The 22,580-nt window shown below is 43.4% G+C and overlaps 1 protein-coding gene across 1 annotated transcript in view; it reads left to right on the forward strand.

Annotated features, from left to right (window-relative positions):
• The window catches only part of BVES (blood vessel epicardial substance), a 29,099-nt gene extending 13,213 nt beyond the window's left edge, over positions 1-15,886 (forward strand). The window contains exons 4-8 of the mRNA XM_051613158.1: positions 1,457-1,644; positions 2,588-2,696; positions 4,943-5,110; positions 7,490-7,631; positions 15,576-15,886. Of these exons, the coding sequence (XP_051469118.1) occupies positions 1,457-1,644; positions 2,588-2,696; positions 4,943-5,110; positions 7,490-7,631; positions 15,576-15,700 (732 nt within the window). The 3' untranslated portion in view covers positions 15,701-15,886. The remainder of the gene's footprint in view (positions 1-1,456; positions 1,645-2,587; positions 2,697-4,942; positions 5,111-7,489; positions 7,632-15,575) is intronic.
• Positions 15,887-22,580: the final 6,694 nt, after the last annotated feature.

The following is a 22,580-nucleotide window of genomic DNA, read 5'->3' on the forward strand; positions in this document are numbered from 1 at the left end:
TTAGCCATTTAATAACAAGCTGCCTGTTGTTTCTGTGGGATTAACCCACCCTCTCAGCCCACTGGATTGTCACTTCCAGAGTGATTTTCATGGCATTCCGTGGCCCAAATGTGGGATGGATTGCATCAGTGCCTGAGGCTGTGTGTGAAATAATCCAAATATGGTTCCACACATTAGAAAGTTTCTGCCTCAGCTCAACTTGTTCTATATTTAAATAAACTTGAAACATAACAAGGAAACCTCAGTTTTCAAAAACCTTTTGTTTTACACTTGGTTTTCTGTTTCTCACACACAGGTAATTCTACCAAGTACAGATCAGGGAGGATACATACTTCTTTCAGGGGTTAAAGACTAATATTTTCACCCTAAAATGCCCTCCTGGGGAGGGAATAGTGACAGTTTGAAGCCCTTTAGGGCCTCAGACAGCTTGGGACCTTCCATGTCATTCTGCATTTCCCACCTTCTCCAGCCACAAGGTGACCAGAAGTTTCTCAGTCCCCATTGTTTGCTACTGTCAGCTGAAAACTGACTCCTGTGCTGCTGCCTTCTCTCCTCCCTTCTTTTTAATATTGAAATATAAATTATCTAGAAAATTGTAAGAATATTCTCATTTGTTGAAGTGGTGACTCCTTTTTTTTTTTTTTTTTTCCCTCTCCCTGCCTTTTTGCCTTGGTTGCTTTTGCCTTACTTTCATTCTATGTATATTTTGTCTTTTCATTATCTGATGCTTATTGTTCTGATTTGTTTTCCTCCCAGCAAATATGCAGGCTTTGTTCAGGCTGCCTCTGCTTTCAGGGAGCTTGGGATGCTGTCTCCTTCCCTGCTTCCTTCATTCAAGAGAAAGTTCCAGGCCTGGGATTTCAGCCAGCATCCTTTCTCATCCTTTCTCTCATTGCTGCTGCCTGACTTTGGGTGGGCTCCTAGATGTGGGAAGTTCAGCTGGCAATGTTGTTGTGGTTTGCTTTTTTTTTCCCCTCCCTCATCACACGTGGTTTCAACATGATGGGTTTGTTTTTTAAGGACTCCTTGTATTGCTTTTCTGCTGCAAATAAGCCTAGACCCTCAGGTTTGAAAGGGGCTCCCAGGAGAGCCTGAGAGATGGCCAGAACAAGGTGTGCACATGGGATGAAAAATGCAGACAACCTCATCTTTTACTTTCCCTTGTGTAATTATGGTCCAAGTCCTATTTGCTGTCACATCAGCCCACATCTCAAGTGACTTCTTGTGTGTGATTTCAGGTGCCACTTTGATGGAGCAGCATCCTAAATCACCACTGTGCCAGCCTGGCTAATTTTAGTTGAGGTTTAGGTCACCTTGTCACAGGCAATGTCTGTGGATAGATGTCACATTTTTACCAGTTCTTTCCTCAAATGCAGCAACAAAATAATGCACACAGTCCTACCTTTTCTAACTAGTGCCTCTGTGTTTATTGATGTCCTTTGTTTTTGCATCCTAGATCAAGATAGAGAAGGAGCTTAGCAGCCTCTACAAGAGAATGTTTGAACCTCTCCATGTGCCTCCAGAGCTCTTCCAAAGACTAACTGGACAATTCTGCAACATTCAGACTTTAAAGACAGGTCAAGCCTATGCTGCAGAAGATAAAACATCAGTTGATGACAGGCTAAGCATCCTGCTGAAGGGGAAGTAGGTTCTGTAAAGCTTGGGGACTGTTTTATGCTTCGTGTGATGGTTGAATAGATTAAAAAGTGGTTGGGGTTTTTGTTGGCTTTTTAAATGATAGTTTGTAGAACCTGATGGTCTGTAGATGAATAGTCAATAGCCATATACAACTTTGTGACACTGTTTTCAAATTTTATTTATGGCCCTTACTGGAAGCATATTATGTATGAGCAGCTGTGTGGATTTTAGTAGGAATTAAATTTGTATAATGCCAAAGGCAGTCTCTTTTTACAAGCAAGAGATTTGTTTGAGTCTTAGATATCTAAGTCATCTTCTGACTGCCTTCTCAGGTTGTAGGGAGAAAAAATGTTGTACGTTAGGGAAGAAAAAAAATATTCCTCCAGGGAACTTTAAAACCACAAGCCCATTGGAACTGATTCATTGTACATGTGTGTGCAAGCAGAGAGGGGCAGGTCCACTGCCCAGAGGCTGACAGCACCCAGGTGAGAAAGGGTAAAATACATGCCCATGTTGTCCTGAAGCTCTTGCTAAGTTCTGGCCAGTGTTTTAACCAGTTTCTGTTGATGGCAACAGTGACATCAAGCTTCATCGATTTTCTTTGAAGTCATCAGCTGCTCATGACTGCAAAGCTAGTTATCTGAAGGAAGCCTGATACTGGTCTGGCTGTACAGGATAACCCTTCAGACCTTTTTCACTTTTAACAGCAAGGTTTTGAGGATGTACATCATGCCCAGCAACTCGAATTGGCTGGCAGCCTCCTCTGCTTGCAGTCAGTGGAGGTTTAGGCAGAAGACAGGGCAGCTCTAGGGCTGAAATTCCAGAAGATGAAACACATTTTAGTCTGAAACCTGCTGCTTTACCACTGTCAGTAATCATATCCAAATTTAGATTAACTTCATCAACCTCCACGCCTTTAAAATGCTGTTTCATACATTTTTATTTCCAGAATGAAGGTGTCTTATCGAGGACATTTCCTGCATAATATTTACCCCTGTGCCTTTATAGACTCTCCTGAGTTTCGATCAACACAGATCAACCGGGGTGAGAAATTCCAGGTACACTTTGTTTTCAAAGTCATATGAATGAAGGAGATGAGAAAAAAAAACCTAGAGCATAAATGTCATCAGCAGTGAACTCTTTGGCCTGCATAATTTTGCTGGCTTTCTAGTACTGGTGCTTCGTGATGGACCCTACCAAAAGTAACTTTTAAAATGAAAAGGCTGCAAAGCAGTGTTATGATGGTGTTCACTGTTTTTTTGCCAGCGTGGTCTCTTTTACTGTTTGCAAGTTTGTTTTGTGTTAAGAGATTATTTAGGACAAATAATTGAAGAGAGATCTTTACTGGAGAAGAGGTGATGTGAGCAGTCTCATCGCTGGTTCAAAAAGGAGGGTTAGTTCTGGTAGTATTTGGTGTTACTAAAGTGAAGGGCCAAAAATTCAGGCAGCAGCAGTTTGAAATGGGTGTTTAGCTGAGTGCATTAATGCTTCTGTCATTTGGAAAGTTGTTAAAGCAACACAAGCTGAAAGAGATCCCATTGTTTTGAATAAATATGGAGGGCAACGACTCTGTATGTCTCCAGCAGGGTAATTACATTGGTATATTAAAGGATATTTTATACTGTAGCTTGTGGGGAAAAAAATACTCTTAGGGAAGTTTTTTTCACATAGTACAAAATGTCTATTTTGCTGCCTCTTATTTGGTGATTTTTGACCGTGTATGTGTAGTAATGACTGGGTAGTGGATGCCTGGGTATGGATACCCTGAGAGAAGGGGAGGGGGGCAATGTAGACTCCAAAATCAGTGACTGATGTCATGTATTCCAGTCAAACACTAAAGGTAGTGCCAAGGAGAGGGTTGTCCAGCTGAATTCCTTGCGCAGCAGGGAGGCACCCAGCAGCACAGCCTGCCTAGGGGCACAGCCTGTTTCTCTTGTGAGTGACTGGATACAATTGAGTCCCTCTGGAGGGAAAAGGGTCATGCTTCAGCTTCTGCCTGCCTTAAAAATTCCTGTCACCCGGTGCAGTGTGCATCCTTCACACCTGAGTTCTGCTTATTCCCACCATATGAGCACTCTCAGCCTTGCCATTGCAAGAGGACGTGGGGTCAATCTTAAGGACCCATCTGCTGGCAATGCTGGCAAGTTCTTCCTCAGCCTGGGTGCTTGTATTACAGACTGTGAAGCTAAAAATCCATGAATGTGTGACAGTTTCACCCTGTTTCTTAGGCTTTTTATATTTTTAAGTTTTTCAGGAGGTAACATTAGCTTGAAACAGCAGAGAGCACCTGGTTTCTTCATATGTGATCATAGTGTGGTTTGGGTTGGAAGGGACCTCAAAGATCATCAGGTTCCAATCCCTGCATGGGCAGGGACACCTCCCACCAGACCAGGTTGCTCCAAGCCCCATCCAACCTGCCTTTGAACACTTCCAGGGATGTGGCTTCTACAGCTTCCCTGGGCAACCTGGGCCAGGCTCTCACCACCCTCACACTCCAGAATTTCCTCCTGATCTCTAACCTAAATCTCTCTTCTTTCAGTTTAAAACTGTTACCCCTTGTCCTCTCACTACAAGCCCTTGTCAAAAGTCCCTCCCCAGCTTTACTGGGTGTCACCAAGCTGGGCAGGTTTCCATGTGCCATTGACCTCTGCTGGCACAGGGGGACATGCCCAGCAGGTCCAGCTTCCCTGGAGAGGCTGCAACCTCCTCTGAAACTATTCGTAGTTGAGTTATCAGTAGCTGAGCAAACAGACCTTCAGCTCAGCTGCTAGCAGGTGGTACCTGTGGGATCAGCAGGACTGACAGTGAAGAGAGAAAGGTGAAGCTTTTGATAACAGTAATTTAAAAATCACTAAAAACTCCTTGATGGAGGCCTTTGGGTTATACCAGTTCTTCCTGTTTGGTGACAGCAACATAAATTAACACCAAGCAACATATAGGCCTGTTGGGATGCAAGTAGGGTCATCACTGTAGGAATGTCTTTACATGTAAATCTTCTCTAACATAAATGCTTTTACAGTTTGGGAACTTACAAAGGATTTTTTTCCCCTATTATCTCCCTCCAGGTTTTCTGAAAAACAAGCAGGCCATGTTTATCAGTTAAAAATATGAGCATAATAAGTCTCTGAGATGTTTTACATTTGTAAATACCACATTCTGAGAGATGGCAAAACATTATATGGCTTTAAGAGTTATTTCAAATGGAGGTGCAAATAAATTGATATCATTTATTTTAAAGCATGTTTAAATGTGCTAATTTTAGAATATTATAAAATGTGCTAATTCTGAACATGTATTTTCTCAGGTCACCATTATTGCAGATGATAACTGCAAGTTCCTGTGCTGGTCCAGGGAAAGGCTGACTTACTTTCTGGAATCTGAGCCATTTCTATATGAGATCTTTAAGTATCTTATTGGCAAAGATATTACAAATAAACTTTATTCATTGAATGACCCGACCTTAAATGACAAGGTGAGCAACTCAAGTTTCACTGGGGAGTTTTCCTCCCACACACAAATGCATTGTCACTTCAATTTTAAATCCTCTTAAAGCACCTTTTTTTTTTTTTAACCTCCTGCTACCAGCTCCTGAATTCATGCTCACTGCCTTTTAGTGCCAGAGTGTGAGTCAGTACAACACTTCTGTCAGGAGCAATATTGGTTAGAGAGAGCACAGTAATGTGCAAGAAAGATGAATAACTGAGATTCAGAACTGACCTTCTAGTGCAAATGGTAGTAGACATGGTGGCCAGTAGCTAAAATGGTTCTTCTCCCTGGTATCCTTTCACATTAACAAATGTGTGCCTTTGTACAAAGAAGCTTCAGGGTTTTCTTTCAATTTATTTGCTTGCTGGAGTCAAACAACTAGGTTTTGCTGATTGCCAAGGAGAATCATTTCAACATGTGTTTGAAGGCTGCAAAAAAAGGAACATTATGTCGATGCAATATAGTTTGTGGAAGGAGGCATGAAATACATTTAACATATAAATAAATATAAATACATATAAAATATTCAGTGGTCTGAAATGCAACTCATTGTTTCCATGTAGAGGGAGTGTGTTTCAGGTGTCATGGTCAGTGGTCTGGGTGTAGTCATGGACATACCAATTATCTTGCTTTATTTTCATTTTGTCTCCTTACTGAGTTCCATGGCTTTGCAAGATTTGCACTGTAACTTGGCAGCTGGTGGTTTTCTCTTATTATTTATGTTGTGGCTGTAGGGTTCTCATATATAATTTATGTGAAGAACTTCCACCATCATTTATGGAAAGCTTTGTAATTGTATAAAACAGTATTTTCATATTCTGTCTGTATAGATTTAACTCACTATAGCTCAGAGAAAAATCCTTATCAGATTGCCCATAAATATCTCATATATAGGTTAAGGAATTACTTCTGCAAAGCTGTGAATTTACTAGAAAATTATCCAAAAGGAATGACTGCCACTGCTTCTATACAAGAGACTTCAACAGGCTCAACTTGTTGTGTCTTCATGGCTAATTAGACATTGTAAGTTTTCTCAGTTTTGTCGTGGCTATAGGAAGAGAACAGGAAGATTTGGTGCAGTGGAGCACTGCTTGTTCTGCCTTCTGCTCACTGAAGTAGAGGAGCAATCAGCTGCTCAAAGCTATTTCAGATCACTTTTCATCTTACTAATGCAGTAAGATAAAAGTGACCTAGAAGGAAGGTGCCATCTATAAAATCCATCTTAATAAGTGTGTGGTTAAAGCTGCTTTTTTTTTTAATAATAGAAGAATTACAGGGCAGAGTTCTGTAATAAAACCCGCATCTACACAGACAATAGGTAATTTCTGGAATGTAGCATCTGAAAGGAACTTGTAGCAACATGACTCCTGTGCATTTTGAGGTTTGTGTTCAACTTATCTCTCCTGGGAGACTGTTTCTTACCTTGCCTTTTTTTCTTCTTTCCCTTTTCCTTTTCCCTTTTCCTTTTCCTGCTCCTTTTCCTGCTCCTTTTCCTGCTCCTTTTCCTGCTCCTTTTCCTGCTCCTTTTCCTGCTCCTTTTCTCTGTTCTTTTTTTTCACTACTCTTGGGAAAAGAATCATTCCACATGATATGGGATGCTAACTCCTGACTTTTAAAACTCATTACAGTGGAGTTATCCATTTTGCTTTTGTCATTGATTGCTGCCTTTCACATACACCTAAAGTAGCATTCTGATTTGCAGCAATACTTACATTGTACCTTGTTATGGTTTCTATAAATATTACAGTACAAAGACTTCTCAGGAGCACTACTCAAAGCAAATGGAAGCTCCTAAGACCATTTGACAGGCAGAGGATAATATGAATGTGATGCATTTAATCTGTCTTCACTAAAATCAAGAGCCAAATGATCATCTACCATTTTCTAGCATGATAAATTGAAAAGCCAGGAAAGTGAACAAGTTTCTGTTCAGGTAGAAGTTGCTGAGCTGTATGAGTAGCATGCTGTTTTGATTAGCAGGGAGGACCAGGCTCATCATAAAGGCTGTGTTTAATTGCAGAGCATCATACCTAAATAATGAACTACCAAATAACAGAAATCACCATTTCTGTAGGAAAACACATGACAAGTCCAGTGCAAAGCAGAATTAAAATTGAATAGTGCATCTGAGGTTTCACTCTTGTTAATATTCCAAGTCCATTATATTACTGGCATCTTCTAGTTTATTTTAAAACTGTTTACTGTGCATAGAATCTTCTGATCTAACCAGTTTCTCATGAATAGCCATGGCTGAGGCCAGAGCACCTACTACAGAAGAATGATGTCTTTTCTATTTTTAGTTTCATTTACTTGATGCCTTTTAAAAAAATAAGGGCTTTTTGTGGGATTTGTTGCTTTTTTTTAGGCTTCAAAAAAGATTGATCGCCAGCCCAGTCTTTGCTCACAGCTCTCGGTGATGCAGATGAGAAACAGTATGGCCAGTAGCAGTGACAGTGAGGATGGCTTGCAGATGTTTCTTCGTGGGACTTCCTCTGCATCCTCCCTTCGTGAGTGCTCAGAGAAGTTCATGCCAGTTTGGAGCACAGCTTGGTTAATCATTGGAGACCATTGCAGAGCTCCTTGTTGCCTTCCGTGGGAGCAGCCTGTAGCTTTTTTGGGTGCTGCTCTCCATCCCACCTAAGTGGAGGGACCAAACTGTAGGGGATTCAGAAGATGCATAAGGCTTTGTGTGCTCACTGAAGATACCTCATGTAGATACTGGGAAAAACCCAGCACGTGTTGTAACAGTTTTTGGCATAATATTGATGTGTAGACGTAATGTGGAATGATTATAGCAATGGGGCAAAGCTGTTGATGCACAGAACCTGCCACAGGAGCATCTCCTTTGGTCTGTGACTGCTGCTTGTTAGAAATGAACCCCCCCCCACCAAAGTTTTTCCCTCAGTGCCTTGGTGCTCTGTGTTTCCTCCTGAGTCACTTTTTATTGGCAGGGTCTGGAGAAAACGTGGTGTGCAATTAATATTTTGATGCCCACTGAAAAATCTTCAAGGACCCTGTCAGGCTCCCATGTGCTTTGTGTGAGGAGCAGGAGAGAACAGATGAAGTGAGGGAAGAAACCATATCTGACCTTTTTACTTCTCCTCTGGGAATTTATTCCTTTATAGAAACCTTCCAAATGATTCTTTCCAGGCTGTTGTTATTTTTTACTTCAGCAATGGCCTGAACTCTGAAAGCAGCTTTTGAACAACAACAAAAAAAACCCAGAAGATGCTCAGTTTTCTTATTTGGCATAAGTTGTTGGTTTAATGGAATTTAAAAGGACAATAGAGGAGTATTTATTTTTATTTGGGAAATACTATTCTTTAGTAATTAGCATTCAAATATATGAGGAAAAAACCCACTCCAGTTGTTATGGTTAAACTCTGTTAAGAAGAGAAGAGTGTTTTGAAGTATTTGCATGTTCCTGTTTAATTATGTGTTTTCCATTGTGTTCCTCACAGTTCTCCTCCAGAAACTCCTTCAGACTTGGAGGGCCTGTATGTTTTCACTCCCTACCATTGGTATAGTCTGCATGCCCAGACTGATGGAAGCAAAAGCCCTGCTAGTGTTCCACCCTACTAGAGTGTTGAGGGGGACAGCTGAGATAAGGGACATGTAGAATCACAGAGCAGCTGAGGTTTGAAGGAACCTCTGGAGATTGTCTAGTCTGACCCCATGGTCAAAGCAGGGTCAGCTAGAGCAGATTGCTCAGGGCCATGTCCAGTCAAGCTTTGAGTATTTCCAAGGTGGAAGATTCCACAGCCTCTCTGGGCAACCTGTTTCAGGGCCTTACTATCCTCATGGTGAAAAAAATGTTCCTTATTGCAACGCATGACTGTTGTCCTTTTGTTCTTTAGTGCATGCCTCCGAGAAGAGCCTGGCTCTGTCTTCTTTAAATATTCCATTAGGTAGTAAGAGGAGTCTTCTGTTCATAAGGCTGAACACTCCCAGTTCTTGCAGCCTCTCCGTGTACGTCATGTGCTCCAAGCTCTGACCATCTTGGTTGCTCTCCACTGCACTTGCTCCAGTATGTCCACGTCTTTCTTGAGTGGGGAAGCCCCAAACTGGACACAGCACTCCAGATCCTGTCTCACAAGTGCCCAATAGAGGGAATTAATCTCTTCCATTTATCTGCTGCCTGTGCTCTTGCTAATATGGCCCAATGTGTGCTGCTAATATGGCCCAATATATGGATGGCCTTTTTCACTGCGGGGACACTGTGCTGACTTGTATTCTATATTGTGTCCACCAGGACCTCCAGGTCTGTTTCTGCAAAGCTGCTTTCAAACCAGTTGGTGCCCAGGCTGTACTGCTGTGTAGGTTTGTCGTGTCCCAGGTGCAAGAATTTGTCTTTGTTGGATTTCGTGTGATTTCTGTCAGTTCTTCTCTCCAGCCTCTGAATGTCCATTCTTACCAGCTGCCCTACCCTCTGGTCTGTCAACAGTTTCCCTCATGGTTTGGCTGCTGTCTATGAACTTGGCAGGAGTGCACTCCATCCCATCTTCCAGGTCATTAATATATGAACATTGTAGGCCTTGGTATTGGCCCTTGAGGGACACTGCTGGTAACCAACTGCCAGCTGGGCTTTGTGCTGCTGTTCACCACCCTGTGACCTCAGCAGTGCAGCAGTTTGTTCACCCAGGCTGCATTTTATGTGTCCAGTCCATTTCTCACCCATTTGGCTAGAAGGATCCTGTGGCAGGCTGTGGATGGCCATGCTGCAGATAAACAACATCCACTGCACTCCATTCATCCACAGAGGCCAGCATCTCGCCCCACGAGGTGGCCAGACTGGTCAGGCACAGTCTGCCCATGGTACATCCAAGCTGACTCTTCCCAGTCACCTTCCTATCCTTCATGTGCTTGGACATGGCTTCCAGGAAGACAGGCTCCATGATATTCCTGGGGACAGAGGTCAGGCTGATAGGGCAGTAGTTCCCTGGGTGCTCCTCTTTGCCCTTCTCGAAAACAGCCTTGACACTGGCCTGTTTTTCTCTCTCCTGATGGTTGTGGCCTTTCCAAGATGATGGAGTGGGGTCTTGCAATTGCATCAGCCAACCCTCAGCACCCTTGGGTGCAGCCCGTGTGGTTCCACAGCCTTGAGTTTGCCCTGTTGAATTAAGAGGTCCCTAACTCAGCCTGGCTTTCCTGTAAGTCAAGATTCACTCTCCAGTCTCTGCCACTAGACTCGGAGAGCTGGGAGGCCTCAAGACAAGCCTGTAAAGTAAATACTGGAGCAAAAGAGGTATGAATATCTCAGCCTTCTTCATGTCTCTAGATCTCATGCCTCACTAAGCCATGGCCCCAGTTTCCCTGCAGTTCCTTTTGTTGCCAATGTATTTGTAAAAGCCTTTCTCGTTGCCCTTCACTAGATCCAGGTCCAGCTAAGCTTTGGCTTCCTTAATTCCATCCCTGCATGCTTGGGCCATGTTTCCCCCCAAGAAGCTCATCCCTGCTTTCACTTTGTGTGTGTGAGTTTGAGGTCTGTCAGGAATTTCCTGTTCATCTATGCCAGCCTTCTACCACGCTTGCTCAACTTTCTTTACACTGGAATGGACTGTCCTTGTGTTTTGAGGAAGCTGTCCTTGACGATCAACCATCTATCCTTGGGTCCCTTTGTCCCCACAGGCTATGTCCCATAGGTTCCTGAGCAAGCCACAGTCCCCTGTCTTCAGGCCCAGGGTTGTAACTCTACTATTTGTCTTGCACACTTCTCAGTATCTTAGGCTCCAGCAGCTCCTGGACAATGCAGGAGATGTTACCATCAGCCTTCAGCTCCCTGATGAGTTTTTCCTTGTTCATCAGTGACAGGTCCAGCAGAACACCTCCCCTAGTTGGCCCATCGATCATTTGTGTGAAGAAATGGTCTGCTACGTTCTTCAGAAATCTCCTGGACTGCTTGTTCCCAGTTCTGTTGCCTTTCCACCAGATACTGGGGTGGTTCAAGTTCCCTGCAAGTACCAAGGCTTCATGAGGCTTCATCCAGTTGTCTAAAGAAGGCTTCCATCTGCTTGTTCTCCTTGATCAGGCAGCCTGTAGCAGATACCTGCCACGAAGTCTCCTGTGTTGGTCTGTTCTCTGATCTTCCATAAACTCTCAACTGGCTCTTCACCTGTTCACAGCAAAGCTCCAGGAAATCGAAGCCACCTCTTTGCATAGGACAAATTTGCACACTCAGAAACCTGAAAGAAATTGTAAAACTATTTGTGCAGTTAGCTAGAATTAACATTTATCTTTCAGGCTTAGCAGCAAAACTCTTACACCAGTATTGCAGCTTTGGGGGAAAGTGACCCAAGTGCATGACATGTTCAGCTGTAATTGCATTCATCCCTGAGATGCCTCCATGCTTAGCACATACTTCATAAATACTTTTCTCTGCTTTGCTTTTCCTTGGTTTGTGTACCATGTTTTCTGGTGTGGGGGGTGTACTTTCCCCAGAAGAGGGGTGCAGATGTCTTTTATGTTCTGGAGTTGCTCAGTCCAGCAGTGGTTGGTGGAGTTGACCCTGTCACTGCCACCACCCCACTGGCAACAAGAGGTGAGGCAACAGCCTCTGGAGCCCAGTACTTCTCTTGCTTTTGGGGAGGCAGGGGGGTTTTCCCGTGCAGCCCTGTATCCTACACCTTGGGAAAACATTGTCATTGATTTCTTCTTTGCATTTGGATTAATACAAACTTGTTGACTTCTGTAAAAGGTCGGTAAAAATACTTCATGCGAGGTTGTTTCTCTCACCAAACTGCGAGGCCTCGATCTTTCTTTTTGCCAAGAGAGCTTGTTAGTTATTCCTGGGTTCTGTCCTTGCCTGGGAGGACTTTGCTATCCGGGTGAGCTCTGCTTCAAGATTTGTGTTCAGTGTGGATTGTGGCCAGTGTGGGCACTTCTTCTCAGGTAACAGGGAAAACGGAACAAAAAAGCTGCTGTTGACCTTCCCCCTGATGTGTTTTCAAAACACTCCCCTGGGTGCCCTCAGGGGAGCAGCCAGATTTGATTGGTTTGGTTTTTCCTGATCTGTTCTTTAAGCTTCAGTCAGAGGTACCTGCTGAGGCATAATGTCCCAGGGCTGTTCCCCTGAGCCCTCCTGCAGTCCTACATTTGTTTATTCGAAAACAAACAACACCCAAAACCCCCCAGAAGAGTTAGTGGGGCACATAAGGAAATTATAAAGTTTATCTTATTAATTTCTTCCTTCTAATTAAAAGAAACCCCTTGCCTGTACAGGAGCTGTACAGGAATTTTGTCTTTTCCTTGCTAGGTGATTGACTGGTGTGTGGAAGAAATCTCCCCATGACAAATATGATATTTGACTACTACAATACTAATAAGCTTTTTTCTCCTAATTTCCATATTCTCAAAAAATCGAGCATTTCTATTTTTTGTATAATCCAGACTTTTAAAATGATGGTTTTATCTGTGCTACAAGCCATAAGCCTTGACTCTTTTTCTCAAGAAATTGATATAAAGCTTTTTTCTAAGTGTTTTGTAGTGAAAGGGTGAAAAATACTAATGAGTAGTTCCCAGACTATGATTACTAACCAAACTGTGTTTTGAATTTAATTAACTAAGAAATGCAACTAACTCTTTGCTTTTATATTAAGGAAATAACCAACAAGAGTTCTATAATGCTTACGGAGTGAGTCGTTTGCAGCATGATGTTTTCTGTTGATAACATCACATTAACTCAGCAAGCATCCTCCAAAAAGGTATTAAAGTGGGATTTGTTTATCACGGGATAATACATATGTCGTGGGATATACTTGTGCTTGACATCCATGATCCATCTCTATGTCAGATGTTAGTAAATGAAATGGATGTATCTCATCTTCCAAAATCTGAGTTAAGGAGAAATCATAGAATCATAGAACCATTCAGGTTGGAAAAGCCCCTTGGGATCACCAAGTCCAACCATCATCCCTACTCTGCAAAGTTCTCCCCTAAACCACATCCACCAATACTACATCCAAACGACCCTTCAACACATCCAGGGATGGTGACTCCACCACCTCCCTGGGCAGCCCATTCCAGTGTCTGACCACTCTCTCTGTGAAGAAATTTTTCCTCCTGGTTGAACCTGATGACAAGGGTAGCTTCACCTGACTCTCAGTCCTTCAGAAAACATTTTGGTATGAATTTCTATTCAATAATTCAATTGCTTGATAGTCGTTCACATAGTTATCAGCAATACACTTTGTTTTTTCTGTGCTACTTTGTTTAGATCACTCAGATTTTCTGGTCTGTGAATCTGTGTTTGCAAACTTCAAAGCTGAGCAGGAGTGGAGAAAAGTTTTGTGTTGTTCATGCTTTTATTGGCCTTCTGTCTGCTTCCTGTGCTACACCCAGCTTGTGGTTGAAAGCAGGGTGGGGTTTCATGGGAAATGCCATTTTAATAGGTATTTGGGTCCTGCAGAGAGAGCAAAAGAGTGGTGTCTGGAAGGACTGGGTTCAAGGGTCTCTTGAACATCTATCCAACCTTGGCTAGAGGCCTCAGTAGTCCAGGTTTTGTGTTTGGAGAAAGTGAGAACATGTCTTCCAACCAAACAACTTGACAGCATTATTAGACCTTATGTTGGATCCTATTGAACAGACCTTGTGGCTTCTTACCTCTGATTTCTGGAGAGAACTAAGCACTTGTAAACAGAAGAAAACTCTTCTGAAAATGGCAATAAACTGCACTAATACAAACATCTTGGGGGAAAAAAAAACACAAAAAAAAACAACAAAAAAAGCTGAAACTGTAATTCAGCATTTTCAGGCACCCTTTCACCTTTGAGTGTGATTTGTTGGTGTCTCCTAACAAAGTCAATTTGATCTCCAAGTGTACCCACAAACCTTAGATTTGGACAATGAAGTGATACAGTCATCTTAGACCATAAAAACCCATCTGTGTGAAAAGAAGTGCTTAACAATCCCAGTGTTTAAAAAAGTGTGTGAGTAACCTTGTATCGTGGCAGTTAAAGGAGTTTTGGTGTGTCAAAAGGAAACACTAACACATTTTTAACACAAAAAAACCTTCTAAAAAGCTGATTCCAAACAGTGTTTCTGAGAATGTGGCTTAAAAATGCAGTAGAACAATAACCTGCTGGCCTTGCTGTGTTTTGTTCCCTGTGTGTAACACATACTGTGTAAGGGAATCCTTCTTCCCAAACAGGCTTCCTTAGCAGAGCACTTTCCTATATATATCTGAGAAGCTTTTTTTAGAAGTAATAAGAATAGCCCTGCAGTAAGAGTATGTGATGACTATCAGTATTTTCTTCAAGAAAACCTGAGTTTGTAGCTGGTATACAGGCAGTCTGTCAGACAGGACCACTGTCTCTTGCTCTTTTCTTCTACAATGGTGTTTCAAAGATTTCCCTAAACTTTTTCGTCCTCACGTGCTAGTTGTTTACAACCCTGTACCATTATGGTGGTTTAAGTCTAGAAGAGGGTACCAAGAGAAAAAAAACCCAAGTGTAGAAGCAGTTTCAGAGTGAACAATGGGAAATAAACCAGTCTGGCTGATGTAGAAGGAGCTCTTCCAGTTTTCATCCATTCCCCCTTGTCCTCTCCCTCCCTGCCCTTGTCCCAAGCCCCTCCCCAGCTTTCCTGGAGCCCCTTCAGGCACTGGAAGGTGCTCTAAGGTCTCCCTGGAGCCTTCTCTTCTCCAGGCTGAACACCCCAGCTCTCTCAGCCTGTCTCCAGAGCTGAGCTGCTCCAGCCCTCTGATCATCTTTGTGGCCTCCTCTGGACTTTGCCCATGAGCTCCATGTTCTTCCTGTGTTGAGGGCTCCAGAACTGGACAAAATACTCCAGGTGAGGTCTCACAAGAGCAGAGTACAGGGGAAGAACACCTCCCTTGACCCACTGGCCATGCTTCTTCTGCATGGCCAGTAGGTCTTAGAGCAATGAGATCACTGCCAATCAGAAGTTACGTGGCCTTCATCTGTTAATCTTGTGTTCTCTGAGGTTGCTTATGCGAGTATGATATTTTCCAGAAGGTGTTCATTATCATGCTCCTAAGACAGTTAGGGCTGTGGTGAGGTACCTACCTGAGGGTTGCTCAGTGCCCCGTGGAAATTTTTCAAGGCAAGTGTGCAAATGTGTGTTCCTTTTGTGTTTAACCATTCATGTCATTGGTTGTGGAGAAGAACTAGTGGGGGAGTGAGCGGTGAGAACATGTGTCAGGGACACAGTGCTGGGCACCTCATGCAGTCAGGATTTAGCATGACTTTGGGGGAATATGGTGCCTGTGGCCAGCCCCAGGGTTTGGACCTCAGAGGCATTGCTGGTTCCTAGCAGTGTGGTTGCCCCACATCTAGGATTTCCTGATGCCTGAGGCCAAATAACAAAGAAACCTTCAGTTATAAAATCCTCATACAAGTGAACTGGGACAGGATCATCAGATGGTGGACACTTTGTCACAAACAAGTAAGTATGTGGATAATAAATAATGGATAATGTCTTTGTAACTGTGGCAGGCCCAGGCCGGACATCTCCCTACCTGAGATCTTCAGCAAAAATGAAGCCCATAGAAGAAAGTGTTGAAGATGATGTCTTTGAAGCATCATCTGCTGATAAGCTTGAACTCCAGCGGCTGCCTTGAATAGATGTGTCTTCAGGTGTAGCTGAGCTTGTGCAGAGCTCCAGGGCAAGAGGAAGAAGTTGAATTTGGGAGGAATCTGAAAGCTGAAACCACCTCTCCAGGTCTGAATTTACCACGGCATGTGTCAGTGGCTTCTAGATGGAAATGTCACATTTTATTTTGCTTCTAAATAAAAACAAAACAAAACAAAACCAAAGTTGTATGGGTTTTATGTTTGTATTCTGGATGTGGGTGTTTATTTTTACTTTGTCTCTTGCCATTGTGCATTTAGCATTGTGGCTGAATAGCCTGAAGTGTCTAGAGACTTGTCCAGTGCAAAATAGCCCAGTTTCATTTCCATGAGCTTCTTAGCAGCCTGTATCTTAGTGGGTTTTTTGGTGGGAGGTTTGGAAACTGTATTTCCAAAGCCATGTTGCAGTTACCTGCCATCGTTGTTCTGAGAGTCTGATGTGAAATGGCACAAACACTCTTCTGCACCTTTGAGGAGGTCTCTAATTCTGACACTTCCCAACCTGACTGCTTGACTCTACAACTGTATTAATGACTTCTTTCTTTTGCCAAATATTTAAATTTAATATTGCCTTTCCAACCTTAACTTTTTCTTCTTCAGGAAACCATTGCACTGAAGATGTTAAAAGTCTTTTCCAAATGTGGCACTTCTGTGATTCTGTGCTTTTCCTTTGTCTTACCCATGGAATGATGGAGCTGTCCTGGATTAACCTTTCCACACAGCAATATGTGAGGTACAAATGGCACTTGATGTAGGAAACTGAGTTCAAACCTCAAAGCTGGGCAGCTGCAAGTACAGTAAAACAGTATCATAATGGGAGGCACTGGGAGGACTTTTAAGAGGCACTTGCAGCAGTTCTGTCTGTGATACATGCAGACTGGTAGGTGCCTGTCTGTGCTTTGATAATTCTTGACATTTGTTATGCAGCAAATAGTGTATTTTCAGTAAACATAACAAAAAACAGACACTCTTCCATTGAGTGAATTGCACAAAACTCCAGTACATACAGTAACAGAAGTTTGGCATCAACCCTCAAAACAGTCAGAGGTGTCAGAGTCTGGTTTTGCTCTGTTTTCTGTTGCTCCATTTTGATTCTCAAAATTTATCCTGACAAAGCATCTTTGAATCAGCCTGTAACTGATGTATCTGACCTATTTAATCCCTCCTCAAAAGCTTGTGCAGCATCAAAATGTGCAGGCAAACGATTGGCAGGTTAGACCTACATTGTCAGCAGTCCTGCTTCTGGGTGTTTAAAGCCTGTGTTTAATATTACATCAGTATATCTTGTGGTTTGGTCAATTTTGCATATAAATAATGTCATACTGAGGTGAGAGCAACTTCCTGAGAAGTGGAAATAGATGTAAAAATGTCTTTGTGCCATACATATGCAAGAGAGAGCACATTGACTCTGTTGATGTTTGTCATCTGAATCTGTTTTGATGTTATGTCCTTACGTGTAGAAAATAGAAGGTCCTCCTGCAGCTGTTAAAATTTCATCATGAGTGTTAACTGGAGCAGCTTTTAGAACTACTGGTTTGATAAACCAGAAAGGTAAGAGAAGTTGTGAGTCTATTGGGGCACATCTGGGATTCAGCAGCTGAAGCAGAAATGCATTTTTAAAACCACACCACATTTTTAGTAGTTGCCTGTCAAACACTAGCAACTGATTACACCATGAACAAAAGTACAGCAGAAAATTAGAACTGAGTATATGATGAAGTATAATATGAAACATGAGTGTAATATAAAATCTGAGTATCCATATGAGTAAAAGATGAAACATTCTCCATGCAATAAAATATGGACCCAAGGAGAAATGTGTATCATGATAACTCCAGCAGCTGCTTGCTGTAAGCTTGTTTTTCTGATGTCCTGTTTCTTTTAATAAAAAGAATGCCTGCAGAAAATTTGCATCAGATAAATTATAGAAATATAGACTTATTAAGGTTGAGATTGGTGCAGGCCATCTGAGGCAGCTGCCTGCTCAAAGCAGGGTCAGCTTGCAAAGGGGTGGAAATGTTGTAATGATGGAGACAAAAATACAAAGAACTGCTGTTGCAGGAACATGGTGACATGTGAGGATCATATCCCTGGAAGGTTTGTCTTCATTTTGGATCACAACACAGCCATACTTTGTAAGTAAAACAATTCTGTGCTTTTTTTTGAGCACCTCTCCTATGCAGACAGGCTGAGAGAGTTGGGGTGTTCAGCCTGGAGAAAAGAAGGCTCCAGGGAGACCTTAGAGCACCTTCCAGTGCCTGAAGGGGCTCCAGGAAAGCTGGGGAGGGGCTTGGGACAAGGGCAGGGAGGGAGAGGACAAGGGGGATGGATGAAAACTGAAGGAGGGGAGATTGAGGTGAGACATGAGGAGGAAATTCTGGAGTGTGAGGGTGGTGAGAGCCTGGCCCAGGTTGCCCAGGGAAGCTGTGGCTGCCCCATCCCTGGCAGTGTTGAAGGGCAGGTTGGATGGGGCTTGGAGCAACCTGGGCTGGTGGGAGGTGTCCCTGCCCATGCAGGGGGTTGGAACCTGATGATCTTGAAGGTCCCTTCCAACCCAAACCATTCTATGGTTCCTGATTTGAGTTTAAAAAAAGAATAATGTGTTGAACTGGTATGCAAATACTAAGTGCTTTAGTCTTGTCCTGTACTATTTCCCTTTAAAAAATAATTGCACTATAATCTCTTTATGGAAAAGAGGTTATTTGATACATGCACTAAAAATAAAAGAAAGATCTAATGAAGGAGATGCTTCAGTAAAATAAAGAGTAGCACTGCTGGTACAGGTAGAAGGCAAGGGCTTGTTCTTCAGGACATTTCCAGCATCTAGGCAGAGCTTATTGCAAGAAGACTTGAAAGTATCATCCCATGCAGAAGGCAGCAAGTTCTTGAGTAACATTGTAGAGGAGAGGCTGGCACAGATACACTCACAAATCCTTTGGATGGAGTTTGGGCAAGAGAAATGGAAGTGACACATTTTAACATTATTACTGGAGTCACAGCAACAGTGACTTTAATTATTCTTTCAGAGATGCAGTCATGGGAAGTGCCTTGGAGTAAAATGTTATTTTTCTGTCTCTCATGCCATGTTGGTCACAGCTGCTTCTGAGGAAAGGAGAACATGTTCTCAGTACTTAGGGGATTAATAAGAGAAGGGAAACCATCTTAATTAATTAGCTCTGACATTTAAACTTCCTGAGTGCTTGATGGTGATGCGAGTCATTAGGGGGAGCAGGGAGGCTGTATGAAAGCAGAAGTTGCAGGGTTGCTCAGGATGGATTGCAGTGCAACCCCTCTGCTTTTATTTTTCATGGAGAGCACTAGGAAGTGGCTCAACAACACGGCAGAAGTCACAGAATCACAGAATATTAGGGGTTGGCAGGGACCTCCAAAGATCCTTGAGTTCAAACCTCTGCCAGAGCAGAACCAAAAAAAAACAGGCCAGATCACTCAGAAAGGCATCCAGGTGGGTCTTGAAAGTCTCCAGAGAAGGACACTCCACAGCCTCTCTGGGCAGCCTGTCCCAGGGCTCTGTCACCCTCACAGGAACCCATTGCCCCTCGTCGTACCACAGGGCACAAGTGACAAGAGCTTGTCCCTGCCTTCTGGATGCCCTCACATATTTATAGACATTAATTAGATCCCCCATCAGTCTTTTCTCTAGACTGAAAAGCCCCAGGTCTCTCAGCCGTGCCTCATAAGGCAGGTGTTCCAGTCCCTTCATCCTCATAAACCTCTGTTGGACTCTCTCCAGTAGATCCCTGTCCCTCCTGAACTGGGGAGCCCAGAACTGGACACAATACTCCAAGTGAGGTCTCACCAGGGTCAAGTAGAGGGGTAGGAGAACCTCCCTCCATCTGCTGGAGTTGATGGGCTCTTGTTGGGCCATTAACAGCACAAATTGCTTTTGAGTTGATAAAGTTATTATGGCTACAGGTAGAACAAAGCTTAAAAATGAGCTGAATTTTAATTCAGAAGAACATGTACTTAGCCCTTAATGAACAGAAAATAAAGTCCAAATGTAAGTTACAGCCATGCCTATGTGTTGGTAACTATCTGTAGAGGCCTGGGATCTTTCTTTTCCAGAAACCCCTTCAAGACCTCTAAGTCAGAGCTCTAGTAGAAATGAGGGCTTTGCACAGGGATGGACATAAGCTGTGTCAGAGTCTCTGGACACCTCCTGTGGCTACTGATGCCTCAAATGAATATTTCCCAGCCAGGGCAATTTACTGTTCTTTAATTCCTCCTTCACTTGTTTCTTGGGGATGAATATCTGTTGTGGCCACATCCCAATTTCCTGGGCAAAGTGCTTTGGGGATAACAATTCCCTGTCATCCTTTGTAGCACAGAACAGATCAGAAGCAAAGCCTCTTGACATTTATCCACTTCTTGGCCACTGCTTGGGTACTGTGGTGTTCACTGGCACCCAGGGCTCTGTTCCAGAAAACTGAGGGATTTAATCATAGCATAGACATTGTCTGCCAAAATACTGTGAAGAAATATGAATCTTCTACACTTCTAACTGCTGAAGAAAGCATTCTGTCTTCAATTTAAAAAAAATAATAATAATTGCCCTGGTACTGCCCTCCAGAGTTTCACATTATGCTTTTTTTATTGCTCAGTGTTCTTGGGCTTCTCTCCAAAGTGCTGTAGAACACACAAGCAGCAGGCAAAATGGCTTATGATGGAAGGAGGAAGCAAACCTGATAGTATCTGAAAGGCTCTAGCAGAAGGAAAACACATTTCTGTTCTTATTCCACTCACATGGAGGTGACTTCAGCTGGCAGGTTTGTCTGGATAGAAAGAAAGGAAAATCTGGGCAGCAACCTGATTGGCTCAGACCTGGGGGGGTGGTTCAGATACTGCAGAGGTTCATGTAAATGGAAAAAGGGTGAGAATCAGCCCCAGTGCAGGTGTTGCTAAACTCAAACCCATGCTCCAGATTTTTCTCTCCCTGCACTGGCTTATGCTTGCTTGCCAAGTGGGTGACTGTGGTTTGAGAAATGGATTTCTCTCTCTAGTAGACCTCCAGCTCCTCCCCCCCTCCTGCCCCCTTGCTGGGGTCTCTGGTCTAGGACGTTGTGGGGAGCCTGCCAAGGCACACAGGTCCCGTCTCTGTCTTGTACTCAGGACCCCAGACCTGGACACAGTCCTCCAGGCGTGGCCTCAGCAGTGCTGAATGCAGGGGTCACTCACTTTCCTCAGCCTGGTGGGAACAGGCTCTTGAGGACTGGAAGAAAGGAAAGGTCAGTCCTAGCTACAAAAGCAAGGAGGAGGATTTAGAGAATTCCAAGCTCGTCAGCCTCATCTCAGCTTCTGGGAAGCAAATGGAGTGAATGATCTCGGAAACAATTTCCAAGCATTAAGGGCAAGAATGTGACTGAGACTGGCCAACATGGATTTATGAATATGAAATCCTTCTCAACCAACCTCATGGCACACAGTGAACTGATTGGCTTGGTGGATGAGGAGCAAGCAGAGGATGTTGTTTATCTTGACTTTAGCAAGACTGTTGACCTTGTCTACCATAAGATCATCACAAAACACCTGATGAAATATGGGCTACATAAGCAGACAGTGGTCTCAGAAGAGCTGTGATGGCAGCCAGGCACTAGTGGAATTCTTCTCAAGTCATTGCCAGAGTCAATATTGTTTCATATCTTCACTAATTACCTGGATGATGGGACATCAAGCACCTTCAACAACCCTTCAGACAATACAAAATCGTGAGGAGTAGCTGATAGACCAGAGGGTTGTGCTGCTATTCAGAGAGACCTGCATGGGCTGGAGAAATGGGCCAACAGGAACCTCCTCAGTTTCACCAAGGGAAGTGCAGAGTCCTGCACTTGAGGAGGGACAATCTCATGCACCAGCACATGCTGGGAGCCAACCAGCTGAACAACATCTTTGCAGAAAAGAATCTGAGGGTCCGGGTGGGCACCGAGGTGAACATGAGCCAGCAATGTGCCCTTGCAACAGAGGGACAACAGCATCCTGGGCTGCTTTAGGAAGACCATTGCCAGCAGGTCAAGGTGGAGGGGATCCTTCCCCTCTCCTCTGGTGAGACACATCTGGCATGCTGGGTCTGGCTCTGGGTTCCTCAGTGCAACAGAGACCAAGTCAAACCAAGTCCAGCAAAGTGTCCTGAAGAAGAGTGAGGCTCTTTTCAGCAGTGCCCAGTGACAGGACAAGAGGTGATGGCACAAACAGAAGTAGAGGAAATTCTATTTAAGCATAAGAATAAAATCTTTTACTCTGAAGGTGGCCAAACATCAGAACAGATTTGCCTGGAGACGTGGTGATGGTCTCTGTCCTTCGAGGTGTTCAAAACTCAACTGGACACAGCCCTGACTCTGCTTTGAGCAGAAGGGCTGGACTAGGTGTCCAGAGATGCCTTTCAGCACCAGCTGTTCTGTCAGTCTCTGTCAGCACACTCAGCTCTCCCCTTCTTGCCCCTAAAACTTTGTTCATTGTTTTCCTGTCATGTCATTCCTGTTTTCACCATCTACCCAGGTCGTTTGTGTTTTCCTTCTCCATCTTGGTTTCTTAAGTCATGTTTTTTATGAACAACTTGTACAGAAAAATACTTATGAAAAGTTGGGTTTTTTTGGAAAACTATTATTAGCTAAAAATTTCCTGAGTTTGGTCACTCATGCCTGAAAGTACTTTGGCTTTCAGAAGGAACCATTTCTGAGGAGCAATGCTTATTGAAAGCTGACTTAGAAAACCAAACACCAATCTGCCTTTATCTCTCCACCTTTTCCTCCTCATACAATTTTTCAAAAGCTGTCACAGAACTGCGAGGAGGTGACAAGAAGGGAATCCCTTTCAAAAGCCCTCAGATATTATTGGCTATTCAAGTCCATACCCTGG

The sequence above is a fragment of the Apus apus genome, chromosome 3 (genome assembly GCF_020740795.1).
Source record: "Apus apus isolate bApuApu2 chromosome 3, bApuApu2.pri.cur, whole genome shotgun sequence".
Taxonomy (NCBI): domain Eukaryota; kingdom Metazoa; phylum Chordata; class Aves; order Apodiformes; family Apodidae; genus Apus; species Apus apus.